The sequence below is a fragment of the Anarhichas minor genome, unplaced genomic scaffold, assembly GCF_050575085.1.
Source record: "Anarhichas minor isolate MPS153535 unplaced genomic scaffold, ASM5057508v1 ptg000004l, whole genome shotgun sequence".
In the NCBI taxonomy this organism is placed as follows: Eukaryota; Metazoa; Chordata; class Actinopteri; order Perciformes; family Anarhichadidae; genus Anarhichas; species Anarhichas minor.
Genome location: NW_027466450.1, coordinates 2174608 through 2195400, shown reverse-complemented (window position 1 = coordinate 2195400; position 20793 = coordinate 2174608). Strand labels below are relative to the sequence as shown.

Here is a 20793-nt window from a genome sequence, read left to right as displayed (position 1 = left end):
ATAAACTTTGTCTTGTCTGAGCAGTGCTGCGCATGTGCAACTCTCAGATGGGAAGGAAGCAAAATGGCTTCACTTCTTAGCTACTTCCATCATCAGCTCTGGGAAAAGAAATATGCGTTTAATGGTTTTTTACCGCTTGCCCAATCGTGCAAGTGAGTTGCAAGATTTCCTCGGCAAAAGTGCCATTTTACTGCTCCCGGAAAAAAAGCGCAATCCTTATTGTTGAGCCCTGAAATGGTCTGGAGGAGACGTAGTTGAGACTTTTTCCGACATCACACATAAATCTGTTTGCCTTGATGCACTGTGTTGGCTGTATGAGAGAATGCGGGAGGAAGGAGAAAAGTATGTGTGTCTCTCAACCATTTCAGTGAGATTCTCAGTATTTTGAGCTTTTTGTTTTGCTTTCGGTGACGGACTCCAGGAAAAGCCTTCCTTACTCAGTGAGGCTGATTTTCCAGTGATGACTAAATTCTCTTGATCGGGGCACCCAACTTCCTCTTCACTGGACTTGGGTGTGGCTGTGTGTGAATGTGTATGTGCATGAGCGTATGCATGTACAGTACGTGTGTATGTGCATTTGTGTTCAGTGAACACAATCCACACTGCGGCATTCCAACCGATTCAATTTAAAGTCTGTTGTGTTCATCCATCCATCCGCTTTTTACATCTGCTTATCCTGTTTACAGTCGTAGGGATCATAAGCAAATAAAATCAACAGCTGATTCATCTTCTATTATGCTGGTATCCCTCAGGTGGTGCAGATTAATCCAATTGGAGAAACTGCGAGGCAGGCTCCTGTGATGTCATCGTTTTTTCCACACTGCATGCCACAGACCCTGCTCATTTCCTGAAGCTGGTAGAATAGGTGGACGTGAGCCAGTGTTTAGTTTAACTGCAGCTGTTTAGGCCATGCCCACACAATTTCCCAATATCCCAGTTTCCCTCTATGATAGCGCTACTTTTGTTCCCTTGCGCCTTTATTGAATCCTGTGTGCTTAGAGGATAAAACACTTATTTCTGTAATAGCCAAAGTACTATGGCTTTGAAAATACTTAAAGGTTGTGGAAAGCTGAATGGTTGCTAACTGTTGTCTTCGGCCTAATGTTATTCTAATGAGCCTCTGTCATTCTTGTTTGTTTTAGAAGTCATCCATACCGAAGGACCCCTGGACGGCAGCCTCTACGCCAAAGTTCGTAAAAAGGAGTCTGTTGAAGGATCGGTCACAGCGAACGGCCTCCTGCCCACTGCTGCTGAACATGCCCTACCTGCGGTTGACCATGCCTTGTCAGTGAGCAGCGACTCAGGAAACTCTACTGCCTCCATCAAAACTGACCGAACTGATGAAGCGACAGCAGCTCCTCAGGCATCCACAGTGAGCCAGACACACGTTCCTGTTGGTGAGGAGCTACCCTCAGTCCATCACCACGCCCCTCCTGCACAACAACCAATCAGTCCCCAAGAGAAACAGGAGCTGGAGCAGCTGCTGAGTGGCTTGGAGGGGCCCATGCATCGACAGGGCTACTTGTCCACTCCGACCTCTGCTGTTGGAGGCATGCTTCACCTGGTTCCTGTCCAGGTCCATGTCAATGGGAACAGTAGCATCGACCGTGAGACAGACATTTTAGATGATGAGCTGCCTATCCGTAAGGAGGGCAACAGTGTGGACAGTCTAGGGACATTCTGCTCCACAGATGGTCGGGCTACACCAGCTGATCTTTACTACCAGCCTGAGTCACTTGTCAACGGCCAGGACCATGTACCGTATCTGGAGCGCAGTGTCCCAGAAAAGCCTCTGGAAATCGTCCGGACGCAAGTTGCCATATCCAACAAACCTGTCGCTTTGACCCAAAGTCATTTGGACCCATTTTCCGGTAATTACATGGCTACACAGAATGGCAATTTGTACAACTCTCAGTCATTTGCTGCAGAGCCAAACTCTTTGCCACAAGCTCCCGCCCGCACCACCAGTAGCAGGGATGCCGTCCAGCGTGGTCTCAATGTTTGGCAGCAGTTTGGTGTACCAGAGGAGCCAGTAACTGAGGGCCTCACTTTTAGTCCACCTCCGTCTGTAGCAGTGATGCCCAGCCACCACAGCCTCCCACAATTCCCTCATCGCCACAGCGCCTCCCAGCAAGAAATTGAGAAATCTATTGAAACTCTTAATCTCCTCATGTTGGACCTAGAACCAGGCCGTCCGCTGGTGCCAAAGTCCCAAAGTGCTCCACTGCGGGAAAACAATTTTGTAGTGACCACCCAGCCGTCCTTCTCCCAGGCCGATGCCACCATTCACACCCACTTTTCTGGCCCCAGCCTGGCCAGCCACTCGTCACAGCCTCAGGTCTCACCTGGGAAGCCTAGTACACCAGAGCCTGTATCGGTGCAGGGATCTCCGTGTTATACATCTGAGAGAGCTGGAATCAGTCCTTCCCAACATGCCTCCCCCGCTATAGTTGGTCACTTCCAACTCAAGCCCATCAACAGCTACCCACCAAGCACATTGTCCCAGTCTGGAGAGGTCTCTGAACACCAGAGAAGCCCTATCACTGCCTCAGCATCACCCCAGCCAAGAGAAAGTGAGCAAGATGAAGTCTTCAACGTTGATGGTCTGGTTGCGCAAAGAGTGGCTGGTAAGATCTAACATTAAGTTATGTCATCTGAATACCATAGCTCCATTTATGACCTCAGCACCCAGAGAGAATTACCTGTTATCCAACAGCAGATTGCTTCTTCATATGTATAAAATTGATTTTATAGATTTTTAAAGGATTGATAAACTGTTTGCCTCACACAATACTAGGTGCAACCTGCTGCAAAAACTATTTCATTCGTAAAGTTTGCATTAGGAACACTATATATGCTGAGGTCAAAGATGTGACTACCTGACAACCCAAATATAGCTTTAGTTTAGTTTTACATAGCATGATGACACAGATAAATACAGTATGTCATGTCATAGTTATGTCATGAAGCTGTGTAATTCTCATTTTCCATACAATCATGTCCTAGGTCCTGTGTGGCTCTTCTGTTTTAAAGAGTTGTACTCTGATGGTGGGCTGTCCTTTTCATTTTACAGCCCACCTGTTGTCTGTTGGGCTCACTCTACAACATGACTCTTGGTTGTAGCCTTCCACTATTACTTCTCTCAAGAAGCAGCCAAACACTACGTTTGGTTCATTATTTCCACAACCAATCCATTTCCCAGTAGAGACAAAAATATCACCCTGTTGTTTGATGATCATTGCTATATTCCAAATTCCTATTACAAATACATCAAACTGTCTAATTAAAATAGAAGGAGTCTCTGTCTGTACGTATGCCTGTCCTTAGAGTTTCTCGACAACTGTTCATACAATCAAAGTTGTATCGAAGTGTGAAGTTGTTTGGATGAGCGGTTCTCGAGAAAGCTGCAAGCAGCAATACCACAGGCCAAGCAATCGGCCAAACGGGCACTGGACAAGTAGATACTAAGCATTATTCAATGTAGCAGTATGTGTGTAAGCTTCGTTTTGATGGCAAGACAGAACATGTACGGAAGAGCAATGTTGATGCCACCATCCCTGCCCTGTGCAGAAAACACCGCTCTGTCCTTATCTCATTTCCTCAATGTCACCTCATCAGTCCCCATCACTCAGGCTCAAACAGGAAGTGTTCTCTCCAGTCTAGCAGGTTGACTGTCTCTAGATAAGCACACCAGACATCCTGCAGAGCAGCAAGCAAGTCAACATATATCAGTGTGATAGCTGAGCCCTGAGATTACTATTGCCAGAAAGAGGTTTTCTAGAATCAACAGTACGGCTCAGTTCACTTTACTGACATTTAAATGAAGAGCAATCGTCCACATTACGCAATACTAAATAGCAGTTTAAGACCGTTATGATTTAGAAATGTAGTTATTGTTTGTGGAAGATAAATGAGACCCTAGTCTGATTGCTGTCTACTTCCTGTTTCATAGAAATCCTAATTTCTTCATGATTTGTTTAGAGACCGTAAAGACAAAACTGTTTCACTTTTTAATGTCGGAGTCGTAGGTTCATTTCCAAACTGATAACAGGAATCAGCTATATATATATATATATATATATATATATATATACTGTATATATATTTACATGGAAAATATCTTTCAGTTACCTTCTTGTTCTTCTTATAGGCGGGTCTCACTCGTTTTCTTTTTCCTTCCAATTTTGTCATCATCATTCTCCTTTCTGTCATCATCCATCTGTTTACCCAGAATACTCGGCTCGTGTCCAAAGTGTCATCCCCAGCATGACCTCTTCTCAGTCTGACCACCGCCCTTCTCACTCCCTCTCGGGTTGGTTCTTCCATCCTGTCTGAAGGAACACTTAAAAAGGAAGGAGAGGTCCTTTTTTCAAGTGTTCCTTCAAGTAGTCCAAGTTCAAGTCTGTATCTGCTTTGCCTTCGAGTGCGGTGGGCTTTGATTTGCATTTAATCCTTTCTCATTTCTTGTTTAATAATTGACTGCCCAATCTGCTGCTACTCAGTTTTCTTTTTGTTTCACTTCCTCTTTCTCCCTTTCACACGTAACACATTTTCCTCTGTCATTGTCGGGTTTGTATAGGATCATCAAACTAACCACTGAATCCTCTCTGCATACATACTCACCCTTTATTCCTCTTTGTTCTGAGTTACAGTTTTCTACCTCAAGGTCAGGGAATTACCTCAAGTACGGAGTAAAAAAAACCATCCAAATTGGATAATGTTAAAGTTCCACAAGAACTAGACAAGAGAGGCACAAAGGAGGCTCTGTCTCTTGCCAGGAGAGTGCATGTCACAAGATCCATTTTGCCAAACTCGGGGAACAATACCGAGGCTGGGATACACTGGCTTCATTCAAGGCTGCTTTTTTTTTTTTACTCACACTATTTTGAAGATTTACAAAGCCAGACAAAGGACACCAAATCCAGGAGCGACCCCACAGTCCTCGTTGGAAACATCGCGCAAGCCCTATGTGTCCACTGGGAGAAAGCGACCACAATGCAGACAGGATTGTTCGGTTTTAGGGCCCTTTTTAGTGATGCAACGCAACATTAAAGTTAAATGTAACAGAGTAGATCTTGGATTGTAGAGTTGAAATGAACGCCATTATGACGTTTCTGTTCTACAAGCACTATTACAAAAATGTAGACGTTTAAAAAAAAAAAAGACTATAAAGAAAATACAATTCTCTCATTGATCTGCACTTACCTTGCCAGGAATGCAACCCCTTCACTCTTACCTTAAATGACCTCGCCCAGTTGCAGGTGTGCACATATGGAGACTCTGGATCACCTATCAAGTTGATGTATTTGGAAACAACCCCATGCTTATACACATGATGACTGGATTTTACATAGCTGAGAAAAGTCAGCCCTCGAGAATCTCCAGCCGTCCCAGCTGGAAGTCATTAGCAGTGGCTAGGGCAACAACGCAGTGTTTGACAGTACTCTGCTGCTGAGCAGTGCATCGTGGGTACATCTGGTTCTCAGTTTCTGGGCTCGGTGCGATGGTGGGTGTGTTTCTGTTTGGGGGTGTTGACTGCCTACATGCTTTGCAAAGCTGTCGGTTCCAAGATTTTTTTTAACCAACCCCTCGCCAACACCAAGCATCCTGACAGATAGCATGATTGGCACTTATTCATCTTTGATTTCTCTCTTTTATTTAAAAATAATACATATATAAAATAAGTACATTGATTTATAAACAGAAGGTAACTTAGAGGTAAGAAAATTTAGAGAAAATATTTTTTAAAGCCTCAGATTTAATACTGAGGTGGCGATGGCAGCTACCTTCATTCCTAACTATTTAACTGTTCGAATTTCCACAGCTGCTATCTATAAATTTTCCCCACAGATATTTGGCCTGGTCTTCGCACCCTCACTTCAAAATGAAGCTGAGTAAAGGGGATATTAATATTTTCACGTTTGCATAACAGGCTCGTAGGGTTTGTCTTTTGTTTCTACATGTATGGAAGTCTATCAGCATCAAACTGATAAAAGCCCTCAGTCACATTGTTAAGGTGACTGTCAGCCTGTGTTTGTTTTCAGTCTCCCTATGAGATCATTCCATCTTGGCAAAGGCATGTTCTCATGCAGGTGTGAAAGAGGAGCTCTAAGAAAGAAACAATAAATTAACTCAAGGTCCATCCAACACATTATTCATTCAACTCTTTCAGTGAATTTGAAACATGGAGAAAGTAACCCTTAGAAAAAAAACAGAGGATAAGCTGCCTCAGCACACACAACACCACAGGATTTATTCACCCAATTGTCCCACTTGTTTCTTAAGCCTATTGTTCTCCCCTTTTTTCTCCCATTAACCTTCATCTTGTTCCAAAGCACAGGGCAGCCAGTGATATTCTTTCACATTGGCCGTGCAGCTTTGGCAAGCACTTCATGCTTTGCTACCTCCACCCGCCAGTCAATGGCATTGCATATTAGCATAAAACTCTTAACTTAAATCCTGTTTGTTTTATGCTGGTAGCTTTCTTTCTCTATCTTAGTTCAGAGCAGATTAACTGAAATGAGCTTACTGGCTGCTTTGAGGTTCAGCCAGATCTGGCCGCATTGACGCATTAGATAACAAACATGCAGATTGCACCAGTGTATCAGAAAGTCTTGATTATTTGTATGAGACAACGTTTTCATTCTTGGTCTTTCCAAAAAATACTTCACTTATTATAGTTTCAGCTGATGCTAGAAGGGATGCCATCTTTTTTATGTAACATATTTTTAAGGTCAAGGTTTTCCCTAAATTTGAAACACTTGTTTTGTTGGAGATATCATTCAGTGGGTATATTAATGAATGAAATAAATCCAATGGGCTTCAGTTTGATCAGCAGCTAACCCTTCATTAACCTTGTGTGTGTGTGCATGTTGAATTCAACAGTTTTGAGAACCACAACCAAAATGCACACGATGGCCTGTGCGTTGAGCATTCACAATGGCTGAAAACCTCTAATGACGATGATGGCATTGCTGGAGGAAAGAAGTGTGATAGAGCAGTAGTGACCAGCCCTTGCTAAATTTTTAAAACTCAACTTGCGTGTCCTGCCAGGTGTCCAGGCCCGTACAGTGTCCTTGGACGACGTGCCTGCAACCCTTCCCCGCCATTACAACATCACCAGCGACGGCCAGTACCATCCTGACGACGACCCCTCCGCAGATGCCCCACTTCGGTCCCCCGTCCGCTGTGTTTCTCCGGAGTTTGCCAACGCCATAGCGATGAACCCTGGCGGACGACCTAAGGAGGTAGAGAGTGTACATTTTGAACATACATGGTGGGACAACATACGTTGTTTTCCCGCCTTTTTTCTTTACGTGTTGACATGTGTTTTTGTTCCGCTCCTCAGAGACACATGCACAGCTACCGCGAGGCCTTCGAGGAGATGGAGGGTGGCCCCATCAGTCCTACACCCATAGTTGGTGGTGAGGTGTTTCCCCAAACCCCTGCCTTCCCAATCTCGCCGCAAACCCCTTACTTCAACCTGTGTAAGTCCCCCCATCCGGCTGACAGAGGGCACTGTGGAGCTCAGGCTTAGTTACAGTAGATCAAAACATGATTTAAATGAAATCCTAACTGAAGGTTGTATTTGACAATGGTATTACTCTTATTCTGAGATTATTCTTTCGATTTATGTACTTACATTCACTTTTAAATGGCATATTTTAGTAATGAGGTTACTTAGCATTCATCAATTTATGGATGTCTCTCTTTTTACAAGTGTAAGAACAGAGATTTGAGTATAACTTGTGATACTGAAAACTGTTGTAGGAAAAGTCTTGAGGTATAAAAGGTTCCCTCATGATTTGAGACTCTTGGCAGTTGATCAAGGTACTTAATCTTGACTTGCATTCTCTCTTTATGTGCTTCATTTGGTACCACATATTCCAAGCAGTGTGAAAAAAATCCCCACTATTACCATATTCATACAGATTGTAAATGGGCTGCATTTCCAATGTACGAGTGGGACGCTGCAGTGCTCTGGCTCATCAAAATGCCTGAGTGGCCGCATCTCGTGAAGACTGAATTAATCTTTACTTGCAAGAATGTCTGCAGTCATCATTCAGGAGATGAAGAATGAGAAAAAAAGAGGCAAGAGAGGCAAAAAAAGCCAAGTCAGTTTGGTGTAACCGATTAAATAGCGTCTTTTGTTCAGTATAAATGTTTCACAGAGAATAAGTTGATCTTACAACAAAAACATGTTTTCTCAAAGTCTGGAAAATAGAAAAGATACAGATGGACAAAGCAACTGACAAAACTGCCCTCTCCCAACTGCTTCTCGCAGTCTCACATGTACTCCACACTAAAACAAGAGTCACGTGTTAGGTTACGTGTCTTTGGCCAACTCTACCAATGATCTCATCCAGTCCACTTGCCTATCTCCCCCAGGGCACACCCATAAAACCTAGTCATAAAAGTCGCTCCATATTTTTAACGCGGTGCAACACCCCTCCCTTCCCATCAACGTGGGAACTGGGACACATTGAGATCAAATTGTTACATTAGATATGCGTTTGGGAAAAAACATAAGGTTTCCTTCATTGTTTGTGAGTGTAATAGACCTCAAACCTAGATTATTTTTCTCAGCTGAGCACAAACGTCATTTAACAAGGATTAGTTTTGCAGTTATTTGCAAAACTTGTTAAAGGTGCATGGTTAGCTACTTGATTAGTGCATGTGACACTATATTTATTTCCCATTTATTTCCATTACACAGTTGTCTTGAATAGTGTTGTAGTAGTAGTCCTCAAATCACTTTCCCAAGTTTTGACTTTGCCTGCCCTGCACACACACCACCCACGATTAAATGTGGGGCATCTAGGTGGCAAGTACAAAGAATTGATTTGGATTCTTTGGTAAGTGGAGGATGCACGTCTTTCTACCGGAGTACCACTGTCCCACAATGTCAGCCAAATGGACCCCCCCCCATCCCTTCCCTCTCCCCAAGTGAGCTTTACCCATCAATTATCACAGTTCTGCACTGCTTTGGCATGGGAGCCACATAAGAGCAGCACTGGCAACACAATGGACACACTGTAGGACACACATCAGACATATATTCAACAGTAAACTACCTGCAAGTCTGTTGCTGCTAAAAGAGATACTTGTGGTACAAATACACCAGGGAATAACCTCCACTTTCATATATTGACAAAGTCAAAAATTTGCCTCATTGTCAACACACACAAACACTCATCCATAGATCCAAACACGTAAAGCCCAAAGACATGCTTCCACTCTCTCAGCTGCTGCTGCTCTCTGTGTTGCTGTTGTCATCTGTGTTTGGGTTCCTGTTGCTGCCTTGTTTCACCACAAACAGCACCCTGCCTGCCCTCCCCCAGCAGTCTTAATTACCCAGCCATTTATGTCTTGTCCTTTGGTAATTGTGCAAGCATTATGTGTTTGTTACCACAAGAGTTTTCTTTTTTTCTCTCCCCCCACATAATCATTTGTGTTTACACTGGAGGGGAATACAGGAGTAGTTGGCATTGTTAAAGGAAGACTAGAGGTGCAGAACAGATTTGTGAATCAAACACATTTACAGTTGGGATGATTCTAGTAGTATAGGTCTAAATATGACAGAGGCTACACACTCTACTCCTGATCTTTCCCTCCAGTGTTAATGTAGCAGAGACTGTATCAAAGTGCCTATTCTTTCATGGACAGTAATGACTAAGTGACAACATTTGATTCAAAGGAATATAGGGATGTTAGCATGGTGTCATGACATTGTTCCGATGGCCAATTTGTCCAAAAGTCCATTTGTCCGACAGCCCGTTAATCCCAAAACAAACTCTCATCGTTCCTAAGGCCCACTGTTTCGAAATTACAATCTTTGTGAGTAGTAAACAGAAGCACATGCCAAATTGTTATCCAGAGCGACCCTCCCGGTCGCAATATTCTTTTTTCCTACGAAGGTATGAACCGCCTCTGGTTGGCTTACCCTGATATTCTTATCCTACATATAACTAATCCTACTCCTTACGCCCAAACCTAACCAACCCAACCACAAAGGCAACGAGTAATAAGATGCAAAGAAAATCTGGGGTTTCAGAATCATGGGCCGACGGAACAATGGACAGTACCGATTGCTAATGTAAAACTAAAACAAAGTCTACAAATGTAAAAACAAAATGTGGCAACTGAGGATTACTAATGCCGTTCTCCTGTAAAATGACCAGAATGATTCCTGGGGAACCAAACACTCTTTATTCAGTTTGACCCAGCTCTGCTTTGTGTTTGACACAAACCTTATTCTGCTGTTGGTAGAGTGAGGTGGTGTCACATTGTTATTAGTCAAATGCATGTTTTTCCCCTCCATCAGAGCATGAGCACACCCCTCTGGACATGTTGCCCCTGTGTGCTAAGATGTGTTGATGCTGTATTGTCTTGACAGCTGTTTACTTGTGTGTTAGAATATGATTATCAAGACTAAAAGGTCAACTTTAAGCGGGCGAGACTGTTGTTAAAAAAAACTACTGCAGGCCTTATGGAAATTGACAATTAAGAAAAAAAAAATGTTTTATACACTTTTGCATCATTTTCTTATTTAGTGAAAAGGGGATAAAATAAACAGGAAGCAGCTGTCAAGATGTTAGTGACGTTTGATGCTGTGTGGTGATAAGTGTCCCATTCTCTTCAGGTCGGTCCCCTCCTGGTCTTGCCAAGACCCCACTGTCAGCGCTGGGTTTGAAGCCCCACAACCCAGCAGAAATCCTCCTCAATCAAACAGGCTCAGGTTGGTTGTAACACTCACTTTATTACAATCACAAACTAATTAAATCCAAGTAGTTATTGTTTTCTAATGCTGCCAAACGTTTTTTTGTAAAAAAGAAGAAAAAAAGTCAAACTTATTAACTGTATTAACAGCTGACAAACACAAAAATGTGGTCTGACCAAGCGTCAGTATTTGACGAGTTGCATAACCACACACACACCAAATTAAATGAGTAGGGCACAGACAAAAAATATCCTTCCCACCTCCTTTGCTGTACCTCTGTTCCTTTACATTATTCTGTTTCTCTGGATTATCTCCAACGATGCTCCACAGAAGATGAGAGCAGTGAGGGTGAGGAAGGTAAGAGTGCTGCTACAATGCCGCAGATCATCAACGTTTTAATCTCCTCCACCCCATTGTTTCCCCTATTGCTCAGTTTGTAGACCATCTACATCTTGCGTGGCAAAACCATTTCCGTTTTCATTTCTTGTCTGGAAAAGTGTCACAACCACTCTCATGGCAGCATACACTGTCACAGCATATTATTTCAATCTTGTGCCATTCTGCGTTCACAGTTCTCTTGAGACATTTTTCATTGGCATACTATCACCGTCACACAACTGCAATGCCACAAAGCTAAAGGGAACATCAAACACAGACAGCAGAAGTAAAGTAAATGTTTTTTCTCTCTCTCATGCAGCACCAAGAAGCTATGTTGAGTCTGTGGCAAGGTCGGCAGCGGCAGGCGGAGAGCAGTCGATGTCACCTCGGAGCCTCAGCCCACTGGGAGAGACGACAGCCCAGCAGAGAATTCCGAGTCCCACTTCCCACACGCTGAACCCACCTTTGTCCAGCAGCAGCCCCATCCAGAGCTCACAGGGGTGAGCCCAAGACATAATGCTCTTTTATTTTTTGGTCCAAGGCCAGATCTTAAACCAGATATTAGTGAATTAGTGAAATAGTAATGATATGATATAGATGTGACTTGTACATCCGTCATAGTGTCATTTGGAGCCATAGGTGGCTTCTGCTTTGCAAGGATATACCTTGTCAATTACTCATATGTTTAATTGCTATTCATTCTTTCTACTTATTTAATTAGAAAATCTAAATATTTAGGTACTTAAGGGTTACTGTGCTCTTTTTCAACCTGGACCCCATTTTACCATCTTTTGAGTCTAAGTGGGCGTACATTGACAGTGAGGAGTTGCCCCAAGCAGCTCGTTTAGCGACTGCTGTAACCCTTTACTGCTTTTAAGTCTGCAAAGTCATGCGTCCAAATAAACATGTGTGTTTGATGTGTGTAGAACTTCAGCTGGTTAATAAACGTTTGCAATTTTCTTCCAGTGATCACCCCAGCAGCGTTAGCACTCCGTCCCAACCCACTACTGATTCAGGCTTCCGCTCCCAGGCCACAGAGAGTGCCTACCCAACTCCCACCCCCTCATATCAAGCCCTGAATACCCCCACTTCTTCCTACCTGGATTCCAGCTCTCCGACCTCTTCCTACTTTGGCACCACTACCCCTACGCTATCCTACCTTGGCCCTAACACTCTGCTGGGGAGCTATGTGGCCTCAGACGTCAGCCTTCCCACCCTGGAACCCTCCCAGACAACGCTGAGCCACGGAAGTCCCCATGCGCAGCACCGGACCAACATCCTGGGCTCCACCTACAACCCCCTCCTCCAGCAGCGCTCGTGTGCTATTCAGGAGGGTTCTATCATGGGCCAGCAAACATCACCAGCTAACGGCTTTGATGTGGGTATGGTAGGTCTCAGTGGCAGTCCCATTCTTGGTCGTCGTCCGTCTCAGGGAGCTCAGAGCAGCCCAGTCCTTAGCAAACAGGCCTCTTTGGGACAGGGGTCTCAGCGGAGCCCGGTCCTCAGCAGACAGCCGTCCTTGGGCCAGCCCATGCAGAGCAGCCCCGTGCTCAGCCGACAGCCATCGATCACACACCCCCAAGGAAGTCCAGTTTTGGGCCGTCACCCATCTGTATCGCAGGTATCCCAGAGAAGCCCCAGTCTGGACCGTCACCCCATGCACAGCGGTTACACCACGCCAGATGAGAGACATGGGAACCTGTCACGACAGAGCAGCTCATCGGGCTACCAGGGACCACCCACTCCCTCCTTCCCCATCTCACCTGCAGGTTACCAAGATGGGGGGATGATGGGGATGGGTATAGGATTCCGGCAGGGCAGCCCAGTCCCTGGTTTCCAGCCCCAGCTTCCAGAGAAGAGGCGCATGTCGAGCGGCGACAGACCAAACGGAGCGATGTCCTATGGCACGCTGAACGGGAAGATAATGTCCCCAATGAGTGGAGGAAGCAATCCCGGCTACTTCCACACCCTCTCTGACTTCTCAAGGTTCAACATGTCCGGTAAGGACATATACATTATCTGGAGTGACATGAAGACACATTTTGGAGTCTTTCTCTGTTTGCTCCTTCTCTGTCACTTACTTTTTTTGACGTTCTTTTGGATTTTGTTGCAGATGGAAGTCCTGAGAGCAGGCTGAATGTCAAGTTTGTCCAAGACACATCCAAGTTCTGGTACAAGCCAGACATTTCCAGGGAGCAAGGTAAGATGCAGAGAGACTTTTCCCTTAAATGACCTTTGAACAATTATTGGAAGTTTTCTTACCCTTTAATTTTTACTTCGTGGTGCCTGCTGGGGATCGGCGGTTAAGTGTGTGCCAGTTTGTCAAAATGTTAAGACAGTTATATCAAAGAATATGCCATATATTCCATGTTTTGAATGTCAAAGGCCCACCCCCTAAGGCATTAGCATAATCACTTTTCATAAATGCATGTCCACGTATACGCAATAATGAATATTCATGGTTATACAGAACACACACATGCTCATGCATCGGTATATACACATCTCTGTACGTGTGTGTGTGTTTGGTTGTGAGGTCAGTGGCTATTGGCCGCCATCTGCATTTGCTTATGGCCAGTATTGGATTATATCATGTTAAATACAAGCACATGCTCAACTGCAATGACATCACACACACACTCAGACACACAGACACACACACACACACATAGTTTATACTTAGTGCCATGCACTTCCAGAGGAAAAGCCACACCACATGTAGAGAATTAGGGAACATCTGCATGTGTTACTCATCTCATCCATCTTCCTTCCTTAAACCATCACATGTGAACAGGCTGAGGCCTTGAACTAAATAGTGAAGTAATTCATCTAAAGCTTCTCTCCTTCAACGATAGCGTGTCTAAAGCGAAGCCGCTTGTTAAAAGTTGGAGTTGTAATGAAACATGGACTGACTAGCGCCTTTGCTCTTGGTCGTTCTTTTAACCTTCTGCTACCTTTTTCTTTAGTTCACTTAAATCCTTTAATGAGCTGACTTTCTCTGACCTCCTCAGTCTCTTACCCAAACTTAGCCAATGCAGCCAATGTGTCCCTAAAAAACACTGGTATTTCATAAGCACTGTAGTGCTTTACCTGTTTCTTATCCTGTTTTTTATTTATTAGTGCCGTATGTTATTTTACATTTTAACTGTGACCTTTTGCAACCAGAGGAGTCGTCCCCTGCTGGAGAATAGACAAGAATACAAGTATAAGGCACTTCCGCATTGGCTTCACTTTTCAGACCTGAAGGTTGCCCCTTGCTACAAACCAGATGTCAATCCCACGGTCCCACTAGAGGAAAAGTCAGGGGGTCACCTAAATCATCAGGATGAATTGTCCATGGACCTTTGATATCTCTACAAAATTCCATGGCAATCTATCTGATACCTGTTGAGATTCATCACTACCCTCACAATTCATTTTGTGACATAACTGAATGCCTACTGTGTTACAGCTATTGGCCTGCTGAGAGAGAGGGAGCCTGGAGCCTTTGTTATCCGGGATAGTCACTCGTTCAGGGGGGCTTACGGCTTGGCTATGAAGGTGGCCTCTCATCCACCCTCAGTGCATCAGAACAAGAAAGGTATGGGGGCATGATGCATGTTTATGTTTGTAAGACAACTCCACTGCTTTGTGCAGCTCCTCTTTTCAGTAGAGAGCTACTGTGTTCTTTGGTCAGGGTGGTGACAGACTTAAAGCTAATGCCAAAGATGTGAGGTGATGTCTCCATGGTAATCAGCTGTGACCCCCTGTCCCTCTCTTTTGTCGCAGGCGACATCACCAACGAGCTGGTGAGGCACTTCCTGATCGAGAGCAGCCCTAAAGGAGTGAAGCTGAAGGGTTGTCCCAACGAGCCTTACTTTGGTACGGCCTGAAACACACACACACTCACATGTACACTGACAGCTCGGGAAAGCCATGAGGAGATTGGAGGAAAAGTCACATGCTCCTGTCTGTGCGTCTGTCACAGATCTGCACCCCTTTCCAAGTTGTATAACATACAATCCTACCGTAATTACTGACTGACTGTAGTGATCTAAGTCATGTTCTCCTCACTAATTACACTCTAAGACTGTACGGCGTGCATGTGTTTGTCTCTTCTGCCAAATAGAAAATGGGGCAAGCTGACTTCTGTACACTTTTGTATTGCCTCTCCTTGTTTCTTCTTCCTGTCTCCAGAACATATGTCAGTTCCTCACTCTTTTCCCCGCGTAGAGTTGCTCTCTATAATTGTTTTGTTTTACAACTACTAATACCGACAGAATGGCGATGAGTGTTTTTTCTAATTAATAGTTTGTTTATCTGTAAATGCTACTGTAAATCTAATCCAGATTTAACCAAATCCATCCCACCAAAAAAAGATTGTATCATGGGAAGTGCTGTTCCTCTTGACAGGAATAGAACCAGAAGTGTCAGTTTTTGTTTGTCACAATGGAAGTGTGCTGATTTTTCTTATCCAAGTGTTTTGTGGCTCCAATGCGTGTCTCTGACCGGGTCTTGTGTCTGTTTGACAGGCTGTCTGTCTGCCTTGGTCTACCAACATGCTATCACCCCACTGGCCCTACCCTGCAAACTACTTATCCCTACCACAGGTCCGTTGATCCAAGTGTGTGTTCGGCAAACATTTATGCATTTTGAAGTGATTCTGTTGTGTTTGAGTACAGTTTGCGTAGCATGTGAAAAAAGCAAATTTTCCTTCGTGAATTGAAGGTAACACTGGATGAGCAATTGTTAGTCAAATGATAATTTTTGTATTCATCTTAACTGAAAGAGTATTTCACAAGTTACACAAATTAACTTTAGAAAAAAAGAACTCCTGCCCCACATTTTAAGTAAGTTTTGTACCAGGCATTTCTATCTGTGCATATTTTTGCTGCTAGGTATGATTACCATAAAAGTATCTTTATTGCATATAGGCTACCATATATAATATCAGAGGTGAGCCTGGAACCTATAATTAACATAGTAATAGGCCTATGCTGATGAACCGATTACAGAAGCCCTTGGTGCTACTAAATAAAAACAAAAGAATATCAAACTAACTATATAAAAGTAACTTCCTCTGTCTCATGTTGTAGATCTCACCGAGGAAGTGCCAGAAGTAGCCGTAACAAATCCACTGGCTGAAAGGCTGAAACAAGGAGCAGGTAAAACATGACCTCACTCTCATTCATTCTCTTTGGTAAAAGCGATCCTGTGACACTCTCTGTTTTTTTGAGGATCAAATACAACACAGCTTTGAGATTCTAGGACATTAATGACCATGTAATTAACGTGTCCTGAATCATCCTGTCCACTTGTTCTGACAACAAGACACCCATGTTATCCCAGTGCAGAGGGCCCCTGCTGATTCCCATGGTAAACCCTGTGCACTTTTATTTGGAAACTTCCATCTGGAATGTGCATCCTTTATGTCTGTCTGCGTATGTTTAACCTGCACAAATTGAGATAAATTAACGATGGCCCTGTTTAATCCCTTGAGATGTATTTAGATTTTGTCTGTTAACATTCGTGTCCGGCTTCTTGTCTGTAACAGGCAAAATGTTTCATGTGGAATGATATTGGATGGATTCGTTTCTAAAGCAGTTTGACCCCAGCTTTGTTGCGGACAGCATGTTCTCTAATGAGAGGAAATCAATATATTTGCATGGAAAGATCAAAACAGGCATTAATAGCATTTTGGAAGACATACAGTTTGTGTCGTTTTTTCCTCACAGAATGACCATTCCATTTGGCATTTCTTTTGTTGTCTGATTTGAACGTCTGCTCTCTTCCCAGCATGCAACGTGCTCTACATCAACTCGGTGGAGATGGAGTCCCTGACGGGCCCTCAGGCTGTTGCCAAGGCCATATCTGAGACACTGGCTGCCGCCTCTCCAGCTACTGCCGCCATTGTGCACTTCAAGGTGTCTTCGCAAGGCATCACGCTGACCGACAACCAGAGGAAGTAAGTCTGGATACCACCCGTGCGCTGTTAATGTTTGACTCACAAGATAAACACGGCCTGACGTAAGGAGATTTTGCTGCTGACAAAAGTTGGATGTCTGAACGTAAGATAATAAGTTTGTTTTTGAAGGGCAAGTGTCAACATGAGTCCCTGCACACAATCAGAGGCATTACATAACTGTTAACACAGGTTTAAAGGATCAGGGTCTTATTACTCACTGCAGTGTTTCAATCAACAACCCACTTTAAAAGTTGTTGGACCATCATCTTGTTGTGAGCTACAGAGACAATTTGACAACAAGATTATTTCATAAGCATGCAGGGTTTTAAAAACAGGATTAAGGATACGTTTGAGCACTGATTTGATTTCTAAGTCTGTTGTCCCTTCTAAGTGAATTTTGAATGTTTTTATGTTGTTTTTAACTTGTTACCGTTTTGTTTTTCACTCTGTTTTTTTGTGTTTTTATGTGGTACTCGTGTGAAGCTTTAAGCTGCCATCTTGGCCAGCATCCCCTTGTAAATGAGATTCAAAGTCTGAATGGGGTTATCCTGACCAAATACACAATATGGTTTTGTGTAGGGTGCCAAGATGAATACAACTTTTAACTAAACCATACTTTAAACCCCTAACCGACACATTGACATGGGCTAAGCTTATCACAGATATATTGGTGAGCAGTGTACATTTTAGAAACTGTAGTACATAAATGCTATCATTATAAGCATGATGATGTGTGCTTCCTCCAGGTTAAAGTCATTTTGACTCACAGAAAAGCATATCATCTCCAAATCCACATAATGCACGTTTTCCCCATGTTTTCTTTATTGTATTTTGTTTATTTAATAACATTTTTTTCACCATTGGTTTACTGCTTTTATAGGCTTTTCTTCCGACGCCACTATCCCACCAACACAGTCACGTTCTGCGATATTGACCCACAAGACAGAAAGTGAGTACAGAGAAATGAAAATGATTTCCTAAAATGTTTGTTTTTGGCCACCGATGAGTTCCAAATTACTTTAAAAATCAGAAAATGGCTCTTTGTCCACTATTTGTATTCTTACTTCTACTATTATTGTAGTTGACGTCTCAGAAAACCTAAAAATGTACCAGCAAGTCCACAATTCATCAGAATGTTGACACTTACTTTCTTCAAATCTTTTCAGGTGGAACAAGCCTGAGGGAGGAACGGCCAAGTAAGTAAACCTCTGTGGATTACAGTGCCACTGTTGATCTGATATTTCTATAGAGCAAGCATGGACGGCAGGGTTACGTGAAGCATGGCATTCAGTGGGGGGTATTCACTAAGTCTAATGACATTTGCCCTGACTGAAAGACCGGTTTTGCACAGCTAAAATAGAAGAAAAGCAGCACCGCTGATAATGGTCTGTTGGGGTTGAGCAGTATGAATAGAGGCTGCATCCGCTGCAGCAGAGGAAACTGCATCCGAAATTCAATGTCTGAGAAAAGAAGGTGTAAACTATTTAATCAGACACACGCAATATGATTTAAGCACCCAGTAATATTTTGGTAGGCAGTTGTATAATCGTTTTACCTGAATGATACCTACAGGATATTTAACTAACACAATTGTCAACCATCTTCAAGTTAAAGGGTAACTTTGCTATTTTGAATCTAAAGAAAATGTAAATCTCCTTTATAAATATATATCATTTCAGTTTATTCAATGAATTAGTCTGTTGACATGCATTCCATTGTAGACACATTCCAATGCTTAAACATGGCAGCTTTTACAAATGAATCTCTGATGTGGGCTTTGCAGGCTGTTTGGGTTTGTGGCGCGTAAGCAGGGAAGCACAACGGACAACGTCAGCCACCTCTTCGCTGAGATGGACGCTGACCAGCCTGCCAGCGCCATCGTCAACTTTGTCTCGAAGATGATCGCTTCGCAGAAACGATGAGAGCTGTCAGCAAACCCCCTGGCACTTTTTTTTCTTCTTTTTTTTTTTAAACACTTTTGGTTATTTTCTTTCCTTTTATCGACGGACACTTACTTTTTTGTTTTGGACAATTCAGCATTTGGTTTTCACGCGTCACCTTATTTCTTCCGCTCTTTTACATTTACGTGCATGTCTCAGTGTGTTTGTGTCTGAGAGACAGAGAGTGTGTGTGTGTGTGTGTGTGTGTGTGTGTGTGTGTGTGTGTGTGTGTGTGTGTTTGGGTGTGCGCAGCTTGCATGCATGTGCTTTTCTTCTTGGACGGACTCCAGAATGGACCAGAGGAAGTGCAGGGATGGGGCGTGGTTGTGTGTGACAATGGGACGGGAGGCAATTCTGATCTCCCCCGGCAGGGTAACACATGAACAGGAAGAGGGAATGACATTGTGTGTGCAAATGTTATTTTTTTAGCAGTTGTTTCATTTTTGTTCATTGTTTTTTTTATAAAGAAGAAAGAAAAAAAAAAGAAGTCAAGTTGTGTGATGTAAAGGTGGATTGTAAATCTATCAGGCTTTTGACTGGTCAACCAAAGATTAAAAAAAAAAAGTAGTCAGGGCGTGTATAGTGTGCCACTGTCGGAGGGTCGGAAGTATTCTTTTGTAAAACAAATATGGCTGCTTAATCAAAAATACTGTTTCTTTCTGTACTGATACTGTAGGTCAATTATGCGCCGTTGCCATCTTGCAAACAATGTTTTCGGACATCTTTGCAGCTGGTGTGTAAATATTCTAGATTGCTTTATGAGTAGGTCTGTTCTAGATGACATTTGGTGCCTGACTTTCTTTTGTAATGCAGAGCTTTGTAAGAAAAAGAAGAACATACAACTCTCCCAGGCTGTCTTAAATATGCAAATAGCCAAACTTGGAAATGAGATTGCTCTCCAAAATCCCACAGGTCTTTCCTTGTTCAATGTAGTAGTGTCGCTAAAGATGCAACAGATGTTGTGCCTCTGAAGTGCAGCTATAGGGTCTGGCAATATCGTTTTAAACTACTTTCTTGTGCATCGACGGCATCCAAGTGAACGCTAAATGTCACTGAATCACTGCATCCGCGCAAAGTCTCTTGATCGTTTTGGTCAGACAGGGGTTTAGCTTCCCATCTGCTGTCATTGCCCTCACAGTCTGCGCAGCGCTTAGCCGAGCTATTTCGCTCACCACTGAAGGGCTGGAAGTTGTTTTGCGAGGGCGATCTTCATAGAACAGTGTTGTCCGGTTAGGCCCTGATCACACACAGAACGTTCTGCAGGAGGAAGCCGCGAGAAACACACTGAATGAGTGCTAACGTTAGCTTAACGCAAACTGTACGCTACCTAAGTGTCTCGGTAGAACAAGGACACTAAGACAGTAAGAGCCGGGGATCGAACCGCCAACCTTGTGGTTAAAGGACGACCTGCTCTAACCAAGTTGAATCTTTTTCAACTCGACGCGCAGCAACACTTCACTGTCATTGAAAACAATTTTAAAAAAGCCGCCCCAGGCTGCTAAAAGGAGCTCTGTCTGATCAGGGCCTTATACTGCTCTTCAGTTTTCTGTGTTCAAAGTTTCCGTCAATAGAAAGAAGCTCTTTGCGTCAGCCGAACAATACTGTTAACACTCACACCCTACCCAAAAGTAAGCTATACATATAAATATACATATACAGATATATATATGAAAAAAAACTTCCAAACAGTGACTTAAGATATTTATTTTTTTGCTTTGTTGCTCTGTTATCGTGTATACATGTATTATAAAGTATACATCAAGATTACTGAAAGCGAGATGAAAAGATTGCTTTTTTATTTTGGCTAAAGT

The 20793-nt window shown here is 43.3% G+C and overlaps 1 protein-coding gene across 1 annotated transcript in view; it reads left to right on the top strand.

Moving 5' to 3' along the window:
- Window positions 1-19153, top strand: part of tns1b (tensin 1b) — a 155740-nt gene extending 136587 nt beyond the window's left edge. Inside the window, exons 18-35 of the mRNA XM_076102898.1 lie at window positions 1143-2627; window positions 4232-4312; window positions 7054-7247; window positions 7349-7487; window positions 10643-10738; window positions 11051-11077; window positions 11418-11598; window positions 12065-13098; window positions 13212-13298; window positions 14550-14678; window positions 14867-14959; window positions 15610-15687; window positions 16174-16242; window positions 16427-16453; window positions 16874-17042; window positions 17923-17991; window positions 18209-18238; window positions 18826-19153. Coding sequence (XP_075959013.1) covers window positions 1143-2627; window positions 4232-4312; window positions 7054-7247; window positions 7349-7487; window positions 10643-10738; window positions 11051-11077; window positions 11418-11598; window positions 12065-13098; window positions 13212-13298; window positions 14550-14678; window positions 14867-14959; window positions 15610-15687; window positions 16174-16242; window positions 16427-16453; window positions 16874-17042; window positions 17923-17991; window positions 18209-18238; window positions 18826-18964 — 4127 coding nt within the window. The 3' untranslated portion in view covers window positions 18965-19153. The remainder of the gene's footprint in view (window positions 1-1142; window positions 2628-4231; window positions 4313-7053; window positions 7248-7348; window positions 7488-10642; window positions 10739-11050; window positions 11078-11417; window positions 11599-12064; window positions 13099-13211; window positions 13299-14549; window positions 14679-14866; window positions 14960-15609; window positions 15688-16173; window positions 16243-16426; window positions 16454-16873; window positions 17043-17922; window positions 17992-18208; window positions 18239-18825) is intronic.
- Window positions 19154-20793: the final 1640 nt, after the last annotated feature.